General features: G+C 37.7%; 1 protein-coding gene across 13 annotated transcripts in view; it reads right to left on the bottom strand.

The window, feature by feature from the left end:
* The window catches only part of UBAP2 (ubiquitin associated protein 2), a 115786-nt gene that overhangs the window by 28368 nt on the left and 68904 nt on the right, over positions 1–18514 (bottom strand). For 9 of the 13 annotated variants that reach the window (XM_079926150.1, XM_079926145.1, XM_079926155.1 and 6 more), the window contains exons 7-12: positions 16418–16472; positions 14874–14977; positions 10403–10468; positions 5671–5723; positions 2588–2655; positions 384–576 (exon numbers count right to left, since the gene is read on the bottom strand). In XM_079926150.1, the coding sequence (XP_079782276.1) occupies positions 384–576; positions 2588–2655; positions 5671–5723; positions 10403–10468; positions 14874–14977; positions 16418–16472 (539 nt within the window). Of the gene's footprint in view, positions 1–383; positions 577–2587; positions 2656–5670; positions 5724–10402; positions 10469–14873; positions 14978–16036; positions 16188–16417; positions 16473–18514 lie in introns of those variants that run through there. The other 4 variants (XM_079926156.1, XM_079926157.1, XM_079926146.1 and 1 more) reach the window with 3 other exon arrangements.

The raw sequence follows: 18514 nt of genomic DNA, 5'->3' as shown, positions 1-18514 counted from the left end.
CACAAACATTAGCATTTAAGTAAACTGGAAAACAAATGAAAATTTAACATCTTAAGTACAGAGACAGACTTTGAAACAAAATCCAAGAAAAAAAAATCATTAGTAAGAAGGATGCCTAACTAAATGATTATAACTAAACTAATTCATAATTCAATGAATCATAAAGAAGTATTTTTATCTTCATCCAGAAAACTCAGTAGTTGAATTCCACATGGCATCATCAGATATGTGCTTGGAAATTATCACATCATTGTTTTCTGGACTGAGATCTAGTGTAGAAACTTTTATATGTAAAAAATAACCATAAGGCATGTGTCATTCTAGAATACATTTGCTCATGGGTACATTCCTTAAAATCCCATACTGAAATAAAAGTGAGTTACCAGACTCTGAGGTGGATAGGGATTGACAGCAGTGGAGCTGCCAGTCCCTTGTGCCATCTGACTGTTGTGCTGAGAATTTGTGAAGACAAGGGCTTGGCCAAAGCCCTGCTGTTGGGAAGTTTCAAAGGAGTTGACTTCTGAGGCTTGACTGTTGTGAGGAACAGGCTTCTGGAGCAAGGCTACCAGATCAACACTAAGCAGACAAAAAGCAAATGAAGAATGAGTCACAGGCAAATCTCACCAAAAAAATGAATTTGAGAAGGGAGTCAATATTAAGTAATAAGTTCATGCTAAAAATAATCCCAGTGACGAAAACCTTTGGAAACTGGAGTTTAAGGGAGCCAAAAGCAGGGAATCAATCATCCGCCACACACTCCTCCTCCCCAAAAAGGCATACCAAGGCACAGAGAGTGAAACAGGGCTTTGCAGAGAAGAGAAACAAAAAGGTGCATTAAGATGTTTCCACAGAAATGGCACAATGACAAGTGATTTGAAAACCTGGAGCAACTGAGTACACTTAAACAGTTCTCTCAAGTTTGGCTTGTTTTCTTTAGAATATTTGGCTCCCTTTATCACTTGAAACCAGTCTCTCTTAAACTTCCCTAAAGGAGAATGAATCCATATTTTTGAGGAATGAGGACCAAAGCCGTACTAGACCACTGAAGCAGTCTGACATTTATCATAAATATTCCTATAAGTTCTGCATTCTATCCAATAATATATTTACATTTATATAAATCTCATATAATTTCTCTCTTAAATATTTAGGGAAAAATGCACAATGTATTAACAAATACTCTGTTAACTAGGATTCTTATAATGTCCCCAGAAAGACAGAGATCCAAATTTGAGAATCATGGTCTTAAAACCTGAAAGCATGAGGAAGAAGTGATCTTCCAAGTAATATACTACTTAGCATGGGAATGAGCCACTAATTTCTCCACAGGATGACCTAACATGATAATTTGCTCCATTAAGTCTTTTTAAAGGCCAGTTCCCAGGCAGTTCTCCTAACGGAAACTCTCACCATGCCAGTGAGGCGGATTCTGGAAGGTCAAATAATTCAAAACTCACTTGTGATATATAGCAAAGTTCCTAGGCCGAAGTTTCTCTCCTTATCCACTACCAACTCTCATGTTCCCATAACCGGATTGAAGTTATGGGATCTAGTACTTTGGACCCCAAGTTACTGTTCTAACTTATGACAGACTAATTCTAGGGATACAAATCCATGGTGGTTATATTACATATGACCCATCTTAAAAGTTCCATTACTAAAAAAACCAGAACCAAGTTCGATTCCAAAAGATTGATAAGACATATGCATGAAAAACAGTCCAGCACTGTCTTCTGAAAAATAACCACTGAAAAGGTCCATTTCTTATTTTTTAAATGAAAATGATCCTATCAAATTCATTGAGTACTAAATACAATGCAGAAGTTATATCCGTTTAAGGAGAAATTCTGAGCAATTCACAAAATATATTGCAAGACATAACCTTTGATCATTTTTATTTCCCTATAATGAAGTCTTATAACCATCACATTTAGCAAGAGATTGAGCATGTTGGGCTCAAAACTGTCTTCAATGCTCAGATGTCATATATATCAAGGCTCTCATCCTTCTAGATCACTGCATTTTGAAACCATAATCAAAGGTTTTTAGGATGCAAATAAATGCTTTTCAATAATTCAATTCTGCACACTTCTAACAATGTTTCTATTACCCCAAAAGCTCCTTCCTTTTCTGTAATCCATGAAATCAGTAGATTAAAACTAGTAGAACCCATATAAAATGAGAAGTTTGTACTACCCTGAGAAGATCTAAACAAATGGTATTATATGAAGAAACCAAAGGATAGTTCTGTTAAGTTTATTTGTCAAAAACAGTATGCTTACAAAAGTAAAAAAAGAACCATTAAATAGATTTAACATTATCTCTGTCACAAATTCTAACACAAACATAATCGCTATTTTAATTCATCACTGATCACAACAAATTAGGAAATGATGGAGGCTCTGTCAGCTCACCAAGTAAGTTAGGGATAAAATAAAAGTCTCACACAAAGAAGAGAAAAAACAGAAAGAGAGTCAAGAAAAGGGTAAAAAACAGAAAGAGATCTGAGGAAGAAAACAACTCTCCTGAGACAAGAAATTTCAATTATGCTTTGACTAAAAAACAAAAGGTGGGGGAAAGCGTTTACCTTTGCCCAGGTGTGACAAGATGCTCTGCTGGAGCAGATGAGGAAGTGAAGACCTTTGTTTCAGAAAGCTGTTATGAAAGGATTAAAAGTATTTTAATCTTATTTTAATCAAAATGTATCAAATTCCTGACAATTTTTAGTCACTGGTACTCTTATTCTAGTTCACCCAAAAGGTGGTCAAAGGAAAAGAAATATACAAGTGATTATGGCACATAATTTTCTTATGGTGAAGATAAATTTAGACTGATAATCCCACAAAAGAATTCCACATCAGTGAAACAAGAAAGTGAAGTAGTAAAGCCAGACCCTTGTGCCATAGTTCAAGTCCCAGTTTCACTATTCTACTTCACATTATATAAAATGAGAACACCAATAAAAACCACCACTAATGTTACTATAAACTCCAAAAAGGAGTAGGAAAGTTTGAAAGGCAAAATAATTGACATTCTTTCCCCAAACACAGATGGTTTTAGTATTTTGTTTATTAGTAATAGGTTTACTAGTCATAGATTTCCTTACTGTTTTTATCAAAATAATTTTATTGAGGTATAACACATACAATAAACTGCGAATATTCAAACCGAATAACTGAATGAGTTGTGTCATATGTATACTCCGTGACACCATCACCAAATCAAGACAATGAACGTATCTATTACCCTAAAAGTTTGCTCCTGTCCCTGTGTAATCAATTCCTTGAGCACTCACTTTCGTCCCCAGGAAACCACCGGTATGTTTTCTGTCACTACAGATTAGGCTGTATTTTCCAGAATTTTAAGTGGAATTTTTTTAAACATACAGTCTTTTTTGTCTGACTTTTTTGACTCAACATAATTGCGTTGAGATTCATGCATATTGTTTTAAGGCACACAGGATAAAATTTCTTGAAACCTCAATTGACATTATTGAAAGGCAGACTCTTTTTATGTCTTCAAAGTGGGGCATGGGCTTTTAAAGGCCGATTTTGTTGATCTAATGACATAATGTGAAAAATTAATGAAAATGCTATTCGAAGACTGCTGTAATTCTTAACAATGCTAAATGTCTCAGAACTCTGAAACCCAGCATAAAATCAGACTTCCTAAGACACTGATATTAAGGCAGGGGCAGAGCAGACAGTAGATGTTCATTCTCCATAAAAACAAAAGTGCTGAATTGATTATACCGTTTCAACAAGAAAGGCTTATGCTATGCTGCACCCTAATCCAAGGTAGTATCTTAAGAATTCTAAGGAATCCATTTTTGCCTTAAAGAATCTTACAAATTAAATTAAGACAAAGACAGAAGCAATTAAGGAGTAATTCTATTAAAAGTAACAATAGAGTAGATTTAAAGCCTTGAAAATATTAAGTTCAAGGAAAATGAGAACTACATTTATCACTGAAATCCTATCTAACCTGGTAGAGTACAGAAAATTGCAGTTTTCTTCTCCTAAGCTCTAGAAGGAATTTAGGATTTGCATTTTAAATTACTCACCTTTCAATCACCATTACTTTGTATATGTCAGAAAACTCTGAAGTAATTTTGATATTTCCCGAGAAAAGAAGATGCCCAAATTCCCTACTGTAATTCTTTTCAGTAATTATATTGTGATTCAATATGGTCTATACAGCAGAATATTACTGCCTATATGTGTGTACATTTGAACTGCTTGTTAGCAGATTTACATCGTAAGACCTCATCTGAAGCACAGAAAAATCCCATCAGTTAGGCATGACAGTTATTATGATATTCATTTTGGGGATGAAAAATAGGAGGCTCAGAAAGGAAAGATGCCTCATCTGAGGTCAACAGGTCAACCCAGCTAGAATCTGAATACGGGTCATCTGCCCTCTGACAGCCTGTTGACTTTCTAACCTGCCTACTGACCCAGACAACAGGCAAGGAGATATAAAGCTTTTAGCTCTGGAAGCCTTTTTTTCTCCCAACAAACTCTTAGCAAAAATTCTAGTAACACAAAACATTTAAAAGTAGGACAGCTCTGTTTGAAATAAGGTATGGTGTCCACAGGCTGCTCACTCTCACTTCCTATCATCACTGGTACCATCCCTCCACTGATTCTAATAGCCACCCATCTAACTCAGTCTCCTCAGATTACAGGTAACAGAGAGCCTGCTGACATCATACCCCAAGGACTTATGGTTAGTATGTAGCAGAAGAAAATAAAAAACCCTAAATTTCCCAAATTCCAATCAAATGAGCATCTTTCTTTTTCATGCCCTACCCAGCTCATTCCCTAACAAGTCAGATAAAATAGTGCTAAAAAGAAAGAAAGCACAAGTGCACTTTTGTTTCTTTTTAAAAACTGTTTGTGAGTACAAAATGGGGAGGGGGGAATAATCTCAAAAAGAAAAATAAAATCTCAAAGTCTGGATCACTTTATGCAACTTTGAAGGTCAATACTTGTAAACCCTTTATTCTCTCCCTTCCAATGTCAGCTGTAACTAACATGTACATACTTTTGTTCTGGGCCTTAAGAGTGAAACAGAAAAATAGTTAAGATATCTTATGCTGAACACAGAACCTAGAGACCAACACTACCCAGAAGCTAGTACAGTATATTCAAAAATGTCTGTGGAATAAATGAATACAAAAAGAGCCAGTCTAGTTGAAAAGGGAATTGGTTGGGCCTAGAACCAGAATGATTTATTCAGGTTAATTTCAACTATAAACCCCAAACATAGACTGCCTCCTTTAATAAAAAGGTTATAAAGAGTAAGTATCGTTCACAGGCCAGGATAATAGCATCAGCTAGTTATCAGGCCAAATAAAACAAAGATAGAGAAAAAAAATGATGTCACTCCTACTTAACACCTGGTCTTTTTTTTTTTTTTGGGCCGCACCACATGGCATGTGGGATCTTAGTTCCCTGACCAGGGATTGAACCTGTGCCCCCTGCACTGGAGGCACAGAGTCTTAACCACTGGACTGCCAGGGAAGCCCCAACACCTGGTCATCTTTAAACGGTTGCTTTAAAACCAAGTTTCGCAAAAACCTGAAAACACCAACTTCCTTCTGAGAAGCATCTGCTAAAAAAAACATGGTAATCACAGAAGTCTGTGATTGTAAGTGTAAACACTTACATCTTCAGTCCAGTCTTCCGTTGTCCACTCGTCCACAGAATTCTTCCAGGCCCCTGTTGACAATCACAGTTTACACCACAAAGTCAAATAATGTCTGATTCCAAGTGGTTCTCTACTGTGTACGGCACAAGATATATCACATATACCATCAGCAATATACTTTACAATCCAAGAAATATGAGGCTCTTAATCTATCTCAAGAAAATCAGTCATGTTTTCAAATGCAAGTTGGCTAAGTACTATCCACAAAAACTCAAAAGCAATGTCTCAGATTGCTTTTGGATGATATCCAAGCAATTCTGCCTTAAGAAAGAAAGTATGGCACAGCACAAACAAATATGTTTAACAAGGAGTTCCTTATGATATATATTATTTAAAAGAGAACACAATTCAGTATAAGGCAGCTCTGCTTTGGGCCCTCATTTCAGGTGGATTATCAAATTTAGAGAAGTATGCTTTTCTTTTCTTGGCTGTATTGGGTCTTCGTTGCTGTGCGCAGGCTTTGTTGCGGTGAGCAGGGGCTACTCTTCTCATTGCAGTGGCCTCTCTTGTTGTGGAGCATGTGGGCTCTGTAGTTGCAGCATATGGGCCCTAGAGCGCCTGGGCTCAGTAGTTGTGGCTCATGGGCTCTAGAGCACAGGCTCAGAGCAGATTCTTAACCACCGTGCCATCAGGAAAGACCCGAGAAGTATGCTTTTTATATTAGTTCCACTGTATGGTTTCCTAATAGGTCTCCAGCAAAGCTAAACATTAGTCCTATTCATATAAAGTCTGTGGCTATTAACTCCTGATAAGCAGGTACAGAATATGTGCTCAAACAATTCTTACAGAACAATCATTTATATATAAAACAATTAAATGCTTTAAAGAAAAGCATGAGTTCAGATATGCTGACACTAGTGCTTAGCGATTCTGTATAAGTATATTCCCATTATTTTATTTTATTTTTTTTTGTATTTTTTTGCGGTACGCGGGCCTCTCACTGCACAGGCTCCGGACGCATTGGCTCAGCGGCCATGGCTCACGGGCCCAGCTGCTCCGCGGCATGTGTGATCTTCCCAGACCGGGGCACGAACCCGCGTCCCCTGCATCGGCAGGCAGACTCTCAACCACTGCGCCACCAGGGAAGCCCTCCCATTATTTTAAAGCATACGTGCAAACACATACCCAGATAAAATGCTTTTAAAAGGAAGCACACCAAGATACTAACTATAACCAAAATCATGAAGTGGGACTGTGAATGTTTTCAGTTCCTTCAATGGGAAGAAATAAGTTGAGCATCTGACTTACAATGAGGTTTGTGTGTGGGAAAAGGAAGGGCATACCCCTGAAGGAAAAAGGCAGATGAACAGATCTAACTTCCTTGGAATCATGTCAATAACCTAATAACTAAACTGATGGTGTCACCTAAGAAAAGAGTCCTTTTCTATGGAATGCTTTCAATAGGATGTCCCTAATTTGAGATTGATCATGGCAAACAAAAGTAGAATCTATGGATTTATGGAGCATGGCTCCTTGTAAAATACCACCCCAGATATGCTACTCTGTGATTATAAAACAGAGATGTTTCAAACCTGAAAACATTCTCTATTGTGTGAGAAACCTACACACACCACTTAGAGACATCACCTATGCTGTGGATCACAGGGCATATGCACTGCAGGGAAGAACTCCCTGCTCTTCTGTCCCTCTCAATTGCATGTATCCTTGAAATAACAGTAAAGCTTGATAGATAAAGGTTTCAATATTTTTTAAAATAAATTTATTTATTTACTTTTGGCTGCATGGGGTCTTCATTACTGTGCGTGGGCTTTCTCTAGTTGTGGCGAGCGGTGGCTACTCTTCATTGCAGTGCATGGGCTTCTCATTGCGGGGGCTTCTCTTGTTGCGGAGCACGGGCTCTAGGCGCGCGGGCTTCAGTAGTTGTGGCACGCAGGCTCAGTAGTTGTGGCTCGCAGACTCTAGAGTGCAGGCTCAGTAGTTGTGGCGCACAGGCTTAGTTGCTCCGCGGCATGTGGGATCTTCCCGGACCAGGGCTCGAACCCGTGTCCCCTGCATTGGCAGGCGGATTCTTAACCACTGTTCCAGCAGGGAAGTCCCAGGTTTCAATATCTGAACTGACAATCTGATCCTTTGTTTTGGCTAATTTATCATATCTTTAAATGGTTTCCATAATTTCTCCAGAAATGTCACAAAACAACTATCAATTTATGTGCCCCCAAAACATCTCTTTGAATTAAAATATTTTCATAAACGAAAGCAGAAAAACTAATAGTTTTAAGTGAAGAAACACAAGGTGCAATTAGTCCCAGTCAGAAATCAGTACTGGAACCTGGATCTCCAGACCCCTGCACAGGCCTCTTAGCACACTGTACACAAAGCTAAATGAATCCAACACAAGCCATCCACCTATAATTCAATATCATCTTCCTTTCTTAAGTACTAACTAGTGCCTTTCTTAAGTACTTATACATAATCTCCAACCTTTTACTATATTTCCTTCCAGACTTTTGTCTAAGTACATGCGTAGTTTTAAAAGTTTACAAGTGGACTAATTTCAAAGATGGCCGGTACATAGTGGTCTTGGTGCCACCTCCATCCAACTTACCCTGTGTTCATGCTGTCAGATTCATCATAGGAGACAGTACTCTAAAGACTACAAATTCTATAAAAAGCTGAGCCTCATTCTAAGCAGATTTAGGAACACTCTAGTCAAGAAATAGAAAAAGCCTCAAGTCATTCATAAAACTTTCACCTTCAAAGCAACTAAGATTATAACAGGAAACAATTTATGATGAATTTTCCTTAGGAACCTTTCATCATCAATCATCAACCAACTAATCCTGGGTTAAAAGCCTACATGTAAAGAAAGCATGATGCTAGGTACCAAAGTCATATCTCACTGAAAAGACAAGTAAAAATTTAGGGAGTGATCAGGGTAGTATATTACTGAATGATATATAAATTACATGAATCTGATTAATACACTGGAAATTTACAGGATGAAAAAGTTATGGAAAGCTAGAATGCTAAGAGAAACTTTATGGGGAAGATGAATCACAGCAAAAACCTTGAAGGCTGGAAAATATCTGAACAGATATTTAAGAAGGGATATTCGGGACTTCCCTGGTGGTTCAGTGGTTAGACTCTGTGCTCCCAATGCAGGAGGCCCAGGTTCGATTCCTGGTCAGAGAACTAGATCCCTCATGCCTCAGCTAAGAGTCCGAATGCCGCAACTAAGACCTGGTGCAGCCAAATAAATAAATGAATGAATTTTTTTTTTTTTTTTTTTTGCAGTACGCGGGCCTCTCACTGTTGTGGCCCCTCCCGCCGCGGAGCACAGGCCCCGGACGCGCAGGCCCAGCGGCCATGGCTCAAGGGCCCAGCCGCTCTGCGGCATGTGGGATCTTCCCGGACTGGGGCACTAACCCGCGTCCCCCGCATCGGCAGGCGGACTCCCAACCACTGCGCCACCAGGGAAGCCCTAAATATTTTTTAAAAAAAACACACAAAAAAGAAGGGATATTCCAGGGGAGAGAAACAATGATGAGGCATTACAAAAAATTATAAAATATTAAAATTAACCTAAAGTTCAGAACATCCTTTTTTTTCCCCAAAAAATGTGTAAGTTGTGGCAAAATACTTATAAAATTTACTACGGTAATCATTTTTTAAGTGTACAATTCAGTGATACTAATTTAAAACACACGTTCTTATACATGATATGTAAAGAGACTGGCCTACCACTTAGAGAGGAGTATTATGAAAATAATTAAAATGCAAACTTAGACATGTAGAAGAGGATGAGAAGCTGAGTACATTTACTTATTTTATTTCTACTTATTTCTGGCTGCATTGGGTCTTCATTACTGCGCGCAGCCTTTCTCTAGTTGCAGAAAGCCAGGGCTACTCTTCGTGGCAGTGTGCAGGCTTCTCATTGTGGTGGCTTCTCTTGTTGCAGCTCTAGGGAGCATGGGCTCAGTAGCCGTGGCGCACGGGCTCAGTTGCCCTGCGACGTGTGGGATCTTCCTGGACCAGGGCTCGAACCTGTGTCCCCTGCACCGACAGGTGGATTCTTAACCACTGCGCCAACAGGAAAGCCCCGAGTACATTTAAAAGCAGGCAGAAGACAACGTATGAAATTGTAAGCAGAAGTCCAACATGGTATGGTGTTATGTCAAGCAACAGAGGGGAAGCCCCGTGTCAGTAGCCAAGGTCAAGCTGTTGCAGTGACCCACCCTAGATACACGGACTCGAAAAACTACATGACATTAGATACAGAAGAATACAGAGTCAGGTCCTAAAATCTTATTTTGGAATATTAAAATTTTACAGGAAGACCTTGCTCCCCGTTGTAGACCTACAGACCTTCACATCAAACATACGAGAAAAATTCAATGACATTAATTTATTTCTAGCTTAAAACAATAAATTTGAGATGTATGCTTTATGTTCAGTTTAACTTGATGTTAGCCCTCTATCAAAAGGACATATAAGGCAGCCTTACAGAAAAAAGGACAGCAGTGATGCAAAAATCTGTGTCACCTTGAAGGCCAATGTGAAAAACACTTCCATTATCAAAAGCTGATAATTACTTTATCAAGCAGTTGTAGAAATATAGTTTACAAACATTCATCTGATGAATTTTTATTAGCTAGCCTTGATAAAAATGGAAGATATTTTAAGCATTTTATCAGATTCTTAACTAAGAAATTAAAAAAAAAATTCATACCTTTGAGTCCCAAAGAATTTTTGTTTGGCAGATTCTGAGCTACATTTTGAGCATTTGATGCCAGTTCTGTGGATCAATGTAAAATGGAAGGTTTTAACATATCACAACAATTAAGGTATTCATCAGAAGAGAAATTGGTCAGCAAATTAAACGAAGGAGGGAAAGCATCAAACTAAGTATATGCTGTGTGTCCAAGGAAAAAGAAACTTACTGCAATCCATGCTATGACAGACTGCTATGGTCCAACTATGAACCTTAACAGCCAGACAGATCTTGAACATTCAATTTACATCAATTATGCTTGTTCTCATTCCCATGTTCACCAAGTTCCCTTCCCACTTGTCAAAGAAAACATTCCAATCTGTTTAAAAGGTATGTTTTTAGTAAATTTATAAATTAGCATTTTGACTACCCTTCAGTCTTTCTATTTTGGGTAATGTTTGATTCTGACTCTAGGGAATGGATTTGATTATTATCCTGTCAAGTCAGGTTTCTGAGCCTATGAGGCTGTGGGCTAGACTCAGAACTCTGGGTTATCAACAAGACAATACCATTCTGTGAGGCTTCTAGAGAAATAGCCAGCACTCCATCAGATGACATCTTTTAACTGTATTTTGCATCGAACACATTCTGCTACTCTAAATGAAAATAAGAGGAATGAGAGGGAAGAGATAAAGACAAAAGGAGAAGGAAGAAGAGATGGAGGAATATGAAAAAAGAAAAATAGCAGTTAATGGACTAATTCAACATTCTGTTTCAAACATCTGATTTAAAAATCAGTGGCGGTTATAAATAAAGCCACTATAAACATCACATGCAGGCCTTTGTGTGGGTGTTTTCATTCCTCTTCAGTAAAAACTTAGGGTTGGGATTGTAAGACTGTATAGTATATGTACACTTTCACACCAGGAACGTAGGAGTTCGAGTTACTCTGTCACCTTCACTAACACTTGGAACTGTCAGGTTTTTTTAAAGCTATTTTAATGGATGAAAGGTGGTAGCCTACTGTGGTTTTAATTTGTATTTCCCCAATGACCAATGATGATTAGCACATTTTTGTGTGCTTATTGCCATCCATATATCTTCCTTTGTGAAGCATCTGTTCAAATCATTTGCTCATTTTTCATTAACTTTTTATTTTGAAATAATTATACATTCACAAGAAGTTATCCTTCACCCAGTCTCCCCCTATGATTACATCTCACATAATTCCAGTAAAATATTATAGCAAAAAAACTGACACAGATACAGAATGCACATACCGTTCTATGTCAAGTTTGTATTGTGGTAAAATAATGTTTATGTGGTAAATAAAATTTACCATGCTAACCTTTTTTTTTTTTTTTTGGTGGTACGTGGGCCTCTCACTGTTGTGGCCTCTGCTGTTGCGGAGCAAAGGCTCTGGACGCACAGGCTCAGTGGCCATGGCTCATGGGCCTAGCCGCCCTGCGGTATGTGGGATCTTCCCAGACCAGGGCATGAACCCGTGTCCCCTGCATCGGCAGGCGGACTCTCAACCACTGCGCCACCAGGGAAGCCCGATGCTAACCTTTTTAAGTGTACAGTTAACTGGCATTGAGTAATTCACAATGTGATATAACCAGTATCACCATCCATTTCCACAACTTTTCATTTTTTGTTCATTTTTAATTGCTCATTTTACTAGGTTGTTTGTTTTCTTCTCAACGAGTTGTGATAATTCTTTACCCATTCTGTATACAAGTCCCTTTTCAAATAGAGGTTTTAAATAAATATTTCCTCCTAAACTATGCCTTGCTCCTTCATTCTCTTTATTCTCTTCTGAAGAACCATGTTTTTCTTTTAGACTCATGTTTATTATGCCCTACGTAAGAAATTTTTGCTTAATCCAAGGTGGCTAAGATTTGCCCTGTATTTTCTTTAGAAGTTGTGCTTTCAGGTTTCACATGTAGAGCTATTATCCAATTGTGGTTATTTTTTATATATAGTATAATGTATACCACTGAATTGCCTTGGAACCTTTGTCCAAAACCAATTGTATCTGTGGGTTTATTTCTAGATTTGCTATTATATAATTGATCTGTCTCTGTGCTTTTGCCAATTCCACAGTCTTGACTACTGTACCTTTAGGGTAACTTCTTGAAATCAAGGAGTGTGAATCTTTGAACACTGTTAGTTTTCAAAACTGTTTGGGCTATGTTAAGACCTATACTTTTCCATAAAAATTTTAGAATCAAGTTACTGACACACAAAAAATTTGTTAGGATTTTGAATGAACTTGTACTGAACCTGTATATCAATTAGGGGAGAAACAACATGTCAATCATATTGAATCTTCCAATGCATAAACACTGAGTATCTTGCTCCCTTTTTGGGTCATCTTTGATATTTATCATCGTGTTGCATAATTTTCAACATATAAATCTTGCACATATTTTGTCAGATTTATACCTAAGTGCTTCGTGTTTTTGTACTACTATAAATGGTATATCCTTCTGTTTATTAATGCTTCTTCAAACACTCAATTTTACATTTTACTGTAAGATTTTATAATTTATATTTTCATTTAGAAGTCTTATCTTGCACATCATTAGACTTCTTCATAAGCATCTGATATTTTTTGAGGCCACTAATTTTTTTTCCATTTTCTCTTTGTTGATGTTTATAGAAATATCACCTGTCAACTATCTGCACTGTTTGAAGCTTCCTAATTAATTTCATTAATTTATCTATAGATTCTTTTATATCATTGCCAGAAATGACAGGTTTTTTCCTCCCTTTACCCTTCTTTTCTTTTTCAATCTTTGTTTCAGTGTTTATGACCTCTGGTACAGGGGTGAATAGAAATAATGAGAGTAATACTCCTGTTTCTCTTCAGTTCAACTAAATTTTTTGCCTTTATTTAAAAAAAAAAAGGTAAGAGGGTAAGAGTAGTGAGAGTAAGCCCCTTGATCTTGTTACAAAAGAAAAATATTCTACACATCACTATTAATTTTGAGGTCTGCGGTGACTTTTGTAGAAATCGGGAATGAATGTTGGGTTTTGTCAAATGCTTTTCCTTATCAAAATGATATGGAGTTTCTCCTTTATTCTGTTAAAGGGGTGAATAATCCTTTTTTTATTGAGATATAACTCATATAACATAAAATCCACACTTCTAAGGCAAAGAACTGATTGGTTTTCAGTATATTCACAAGGTGTACAACAATCACAACTACCTATTCCAGAATATTTTCATTGCTCCAAAAAAATCTGGCACCCGTTCCTAGCCACTCCCCATTTCTCCTAAACATTCCCAGCCCCCAACAGCCACCAGTCTACTTCTGTTTCTATGTATCTGACTAATCTGGATAATTTTTCTTACACATTCAGCCACTGAAGGACATTTGGCTTTTATGTGAACCTGTATCTTCCATTCTCTTGGGTATATATCTAGGAGTCATCTGATTTTTTAAATGTTAAACTTGAATATTAAGTATAAACTTAACATGGCCATGATACATTAGCCTTTTTCTAGTCTACTGAATTGATTTCCAATATTGTGACTTAAAAGTTTTACAGCTGTTTTGAAGAATGAGATTAATCTGTAATTGCAAATGTTAGCAAAAAATTTATTGACAAAGTATCTTCTGATGATTTTTAATAGCTATAATATTAATTATAATAGATTATAAAGATAATTAATATCAATATTCCTTTTCTCATTCCTACAACGAATTATATGTTTCTTCTGTTTCCCTTGATAAGTCTCACAATAAACTTATCAATTCTATTGATACTAGTCTTTTCAAATTACTGTTTTTATAACTTTCGTTGGTCCTCTTGATAGTATATTTGATTTCTAGTTCGCTGTGCTTCTGTGATGGTGGCAACTGTCTTTTTTAGCTAATTATTGAGCTATACTTTTATATTTTGGGTTATAATTCACGAAGTGTCAAATTATGTTTTTATAAATATAATCACAACAGTTAATATATATTATCAGGAAAAAATCTTCAAACGAGCTTTACTAAATAAATAAGCCAATTAACAAGTATTTATCTGTGAATTTCAGTAAAGAAATAATCTTAAAACTGCAGGACACAGAAAAATCTGCAAAAGCAACTGTTGCTCTAAACCCATCTATCATCATCTACCTCTTTATCTGGCCAAATTTGTGTTCACCATTATGAATGGTAAATACTTTGTTTCAAGTCTTGCACTAAGAAATTCTATATATCCCTGACACTGAGATTTGAGTGTGGGTTTGTACTGCCTTACACAGATTTATTACAGCCTCTTCTTCAGAGTGCAAAAAGGGTAAACCACATACTTTATCGTCAATGAGATTTATAAGTGAGAAACTTTGGAGGTAAGAATCAGCTAAGAGTAGTCTCAGAGGTAGGACAGCTGCCTGTTTTTCATTCTTCTCCACCAGCACACTTTGATGTCATCTTTGTACGTTATGAGCTCAAACAATTAAAGTACATCTCTGGTGAGAACAGACACTTACCAGTTCCCTCATCTGCACCATTCTGAGCAGCTTCCCAACCTACTGGTTTTGTCCCACACCCATCTATAGATGGAGAATCTGAATAGTCCGCAGGGTTAAATGTCCTTGGGTTTGAAATAAAGAATAAAGGCAAATCACAAAATTAACTGTACATCATCTTCCCCGAAACAAGCCCTGTCCCTTCTAAGAACCACTATAAGAAACTTCACCCTCCTTCTCCTATTTAATTACAGCCAACTCTTCTTGCCATCGGAATGCAGATCTTCTGAAAAGCAGAGGTTGCCTAGAACCTTCCATACACTCTTGTATGATGCTCCTACTTCCCTAAGTTGTTGTCCTCTGCATCCTAAAGCAAGTGTGGAGACCTATAATAGTTCTAGGCAGGGTAATGGCTCTAATGAAAAACTCACCCACCCCCTCCCAACTAAGCCTAGACTTAAATAGGCAATAGGTCTTTTCTTCCGAAGTCAGAATCCAATTTTGGATTTGAACCTTTTACAGTAGAAGTATATGATTCTTTTTGTTTAGATGGATGTAAATAAAAAGAAAACGTTTTGTTCAGTGCCTCTTTTTAAATTAAAATCCTCAATACCCACGATTCAGATGTCTAACTAGAGCCAAATTAAATAGCACTGCTAAAATTTTCACAACAGAATTAAAAAAATTTTTTTTCAGCATTATTGGGGTGTCACTGACAAAAAGAACCACAAGAGTATTTTTTAAAGTACACAGCAAAATCCACAAAATCGTTTAAAGCTACTGGGTTGGGCACATACGTTCATATGTTCCGGCCAGTTTGCTCCCTGTGTTTTCATCCTTCCTTTGTCCACAGGGAGCTCAGGCAGAAAACAGAGATGGCAGGAGTCACCACCTGAAGGCAGTGACCCCCAACAGTGCTGCCCTGGAGATATGGAGAAACAAAGGACTTTTCCTTTCTTGACTGTCATCTACTTATGGCCTCTATAAGAAGCTTAAAAACTTTTTATAAAGATCGGGGGGGAGCTAATGTTTTGGATAACAGCAAAAAGTGAGAGAACCAGAAATAATGAATAAATAACTGATTATACCATCTATTTAATAACAATATACTCATCCTTCACAATTCAAGATAAAAATGATTGCTTTTCATAAAAAAACAAAACAAAAACATTTCATTTACTTACCATTCAAAGATAATTGCTGGATTTACCAACATAACTCTCTTAAGCAATGGTTTTCAACTGGGGTGGCTGTGCACCTCCCTCCCAGGGAACATTTGGCGATGTCTGGAGACATTTTTGACTGTCACAACTTGAGGAGGGGTGCTACTGGCATCTAGTAGGGAGAGGCCAGGGATGTTGCTAAACATCCTACAATGTAAAGGGAACCCCACCACCTCAACAAACTATTATCCAATCCAAAATGTCAATAAAGCCAAGGCTAGAAAACTGCTCTAAGGCCTACTGCAATACAATTTTATTTGTGTTATTTTGCTTTTTCAGTATTGTCTCTTTAAACTACAGAAGGTAATTAATTACTTCAAAAATAGGATGGCTAAGACTTACCCCATGCCTTGTGTTGAGAATCTTCCTGCCCCTCTCCCTCTGCCACGTCCAAACGCTTTTAAAGAAAATATAGTGTAAAAATAATACTTATGTCCTACACAACTATAATTCTACCGACTTCATCCCTTACACACCTACCCAAACATTACTGTCATTGTTCCTAACAGCACCAACATTCCCAACCAGTACACCCAATCTGCTGGTCCCTAATGACACAAATATCTACAGTTATTGATCTCAAAGGATAGAAAAGAATTTAATTCTGCTTGTACAACACTTGTCATATTTAGCAGCTTAACACGGGCAGGTTTTATATATATATATATATATAAAAAATTTATTTTTGGCTGCATTGGGTCTACATTGCTGGCCGCGGGCTTTCTCTAGTTGCGGCGAGCAGGGGCTACTCTTCATTGCAGTGCGTGGGCTTCTCATCGCAGTGGCTTCTCTTGTTGCGGAGCATGGGCTCTAGGTGTGGGCTTCAGTAGTTGCAGTACGTGGGCTCAGTAGTTGTGGCTCGCAGGCTCTAGAGCACAGGCTCAGTAGTTGTGGCGCATGGGCTTAGCTGCTCTGTGACATGTGGGATCTTCCCGGACCAGGGATCAAACTCACGTCCCCTGCATTGGCAGGTGGATTCTTAACCACTGCACCACTAGGGAAGCCCCTGATGGTGTTATTACATACCATTTTTAATACTAAGATTCTGACTGATGACCAAAAGGGCAGCAAACAAGAGAGCGAGCAAGCAAGAAGAAATAGTTCTATTCAGTGACTCTCCAGTTTTTCTTAATCGAATCCTAAATTGTGGATTAAAGACCTAAACACAAGAGCTAAAACTATATAGCCCTTAGAAGAAAATATAGAGCAAAAGCTTCATGACACTGAATTTGGTAATGATTTCTTGGATATGACACCAAAGACTCAGGCAAGAAAAGGAAAAAATTAAGACTTTAAACTGGTGTATCAAAAGGCATGAACAGACTAAAAAGAAAACCCAAAGAATATTTACACATTCTACATTTGATAAGGGAGTAACACTGAGAATACATAACGAAATTCTACAACTCTCTAACAAAACAAATAACCAGATTAAAAAATGGGCAAGGGACTTGAATAGACATCTCTCCAAATATAATATAAAAATGGTCAATGAGCAGATGAAAATATTCTCAACATCACTAATCATTAGGGCAATGTGGCACCCATTACAATGGCTACGAGTGAGAAACAGAGAAAGAGAGAGAGAGAGAAGAGAAAATAAGTGTTGGCAAATATGTACAGAAACTGAAGCCTTTGTACACTGTTTCATGGGAATGTACAATAGTGTAGCCACTGTGGAAAACAGTTATGGCAATTGCCCCCAAAATTAAAAATAGAACTATATGATCCTTATAGCACAGAGAACTCTGCTCAATATTCTGTAATAACCTAAATGGGAAAGAATTTGAAAAGAATAGATACATGTATAGGTATAACTGAAGCACTTTGCTGTACACCTGAAACTAACACAACATTATAAATCAACTGTAGTCCAATATAAAATTTAAAAAAAATTTTTAAGAAAAAAAAAAAGAATTATATGATCCTGCAATTCCACTTGTGGGTATACGTATCCAAGAGAATTTGAAAATAGGGTCTTGAAGAGATACTTGTACACCCATGTTCACGTTCATAGCAGCCTTACTCATAATAGCCAAAAGGCAGAATCAACCTAAGTGTCCACTGATGAATGAATGTGGTATATACATACAATGTAATATTATTCAGCCTTAAAAAGGAAGGAAGGGGTTTCCCTGGTGGCACAGTGGTTAAGAATCTGCCTGCCAATGCAGGGGACACGGGTTCGAGCCCTGGTCTGGGAAGATCCCACGTGCTGCAGAGCAACTAAGCCCATGCGCCACAACTACTGAGCCTGCGAGCCACAGCTACTGAGTCCGCATGCCACAACTACTGAAGCCCGTGCGCCTAGAGCCCGTGCTTCGCAATAAGAGAAGCCACCACAATGAGAAGCCCACACACCACAACAAAGAGTAGTCCCCGCTCGCCACAACCAGAGAAAAGCCCGCACGCAGCAACGAAGACCCAATGCAGCCAAAA

This window comes from Stenella coeruleoalba, assembly GCF_951394435.1.
Source record: "Stenella coeruleoalba genome assembly, chromosome: 7".
Taxonomy (NCBI): domain Eukaryota; kingdom Metazoa; phylum Chordata; class Mammalia; order Artiodactyla; family Delphinidae; genus Stenella; species Stenella coeruleoalba.
The sequence above is the reverse complement of the archived record's forward strand: the minus strand, read 5'-3'. Positions and strand labels throughout refer to the sequence as shown.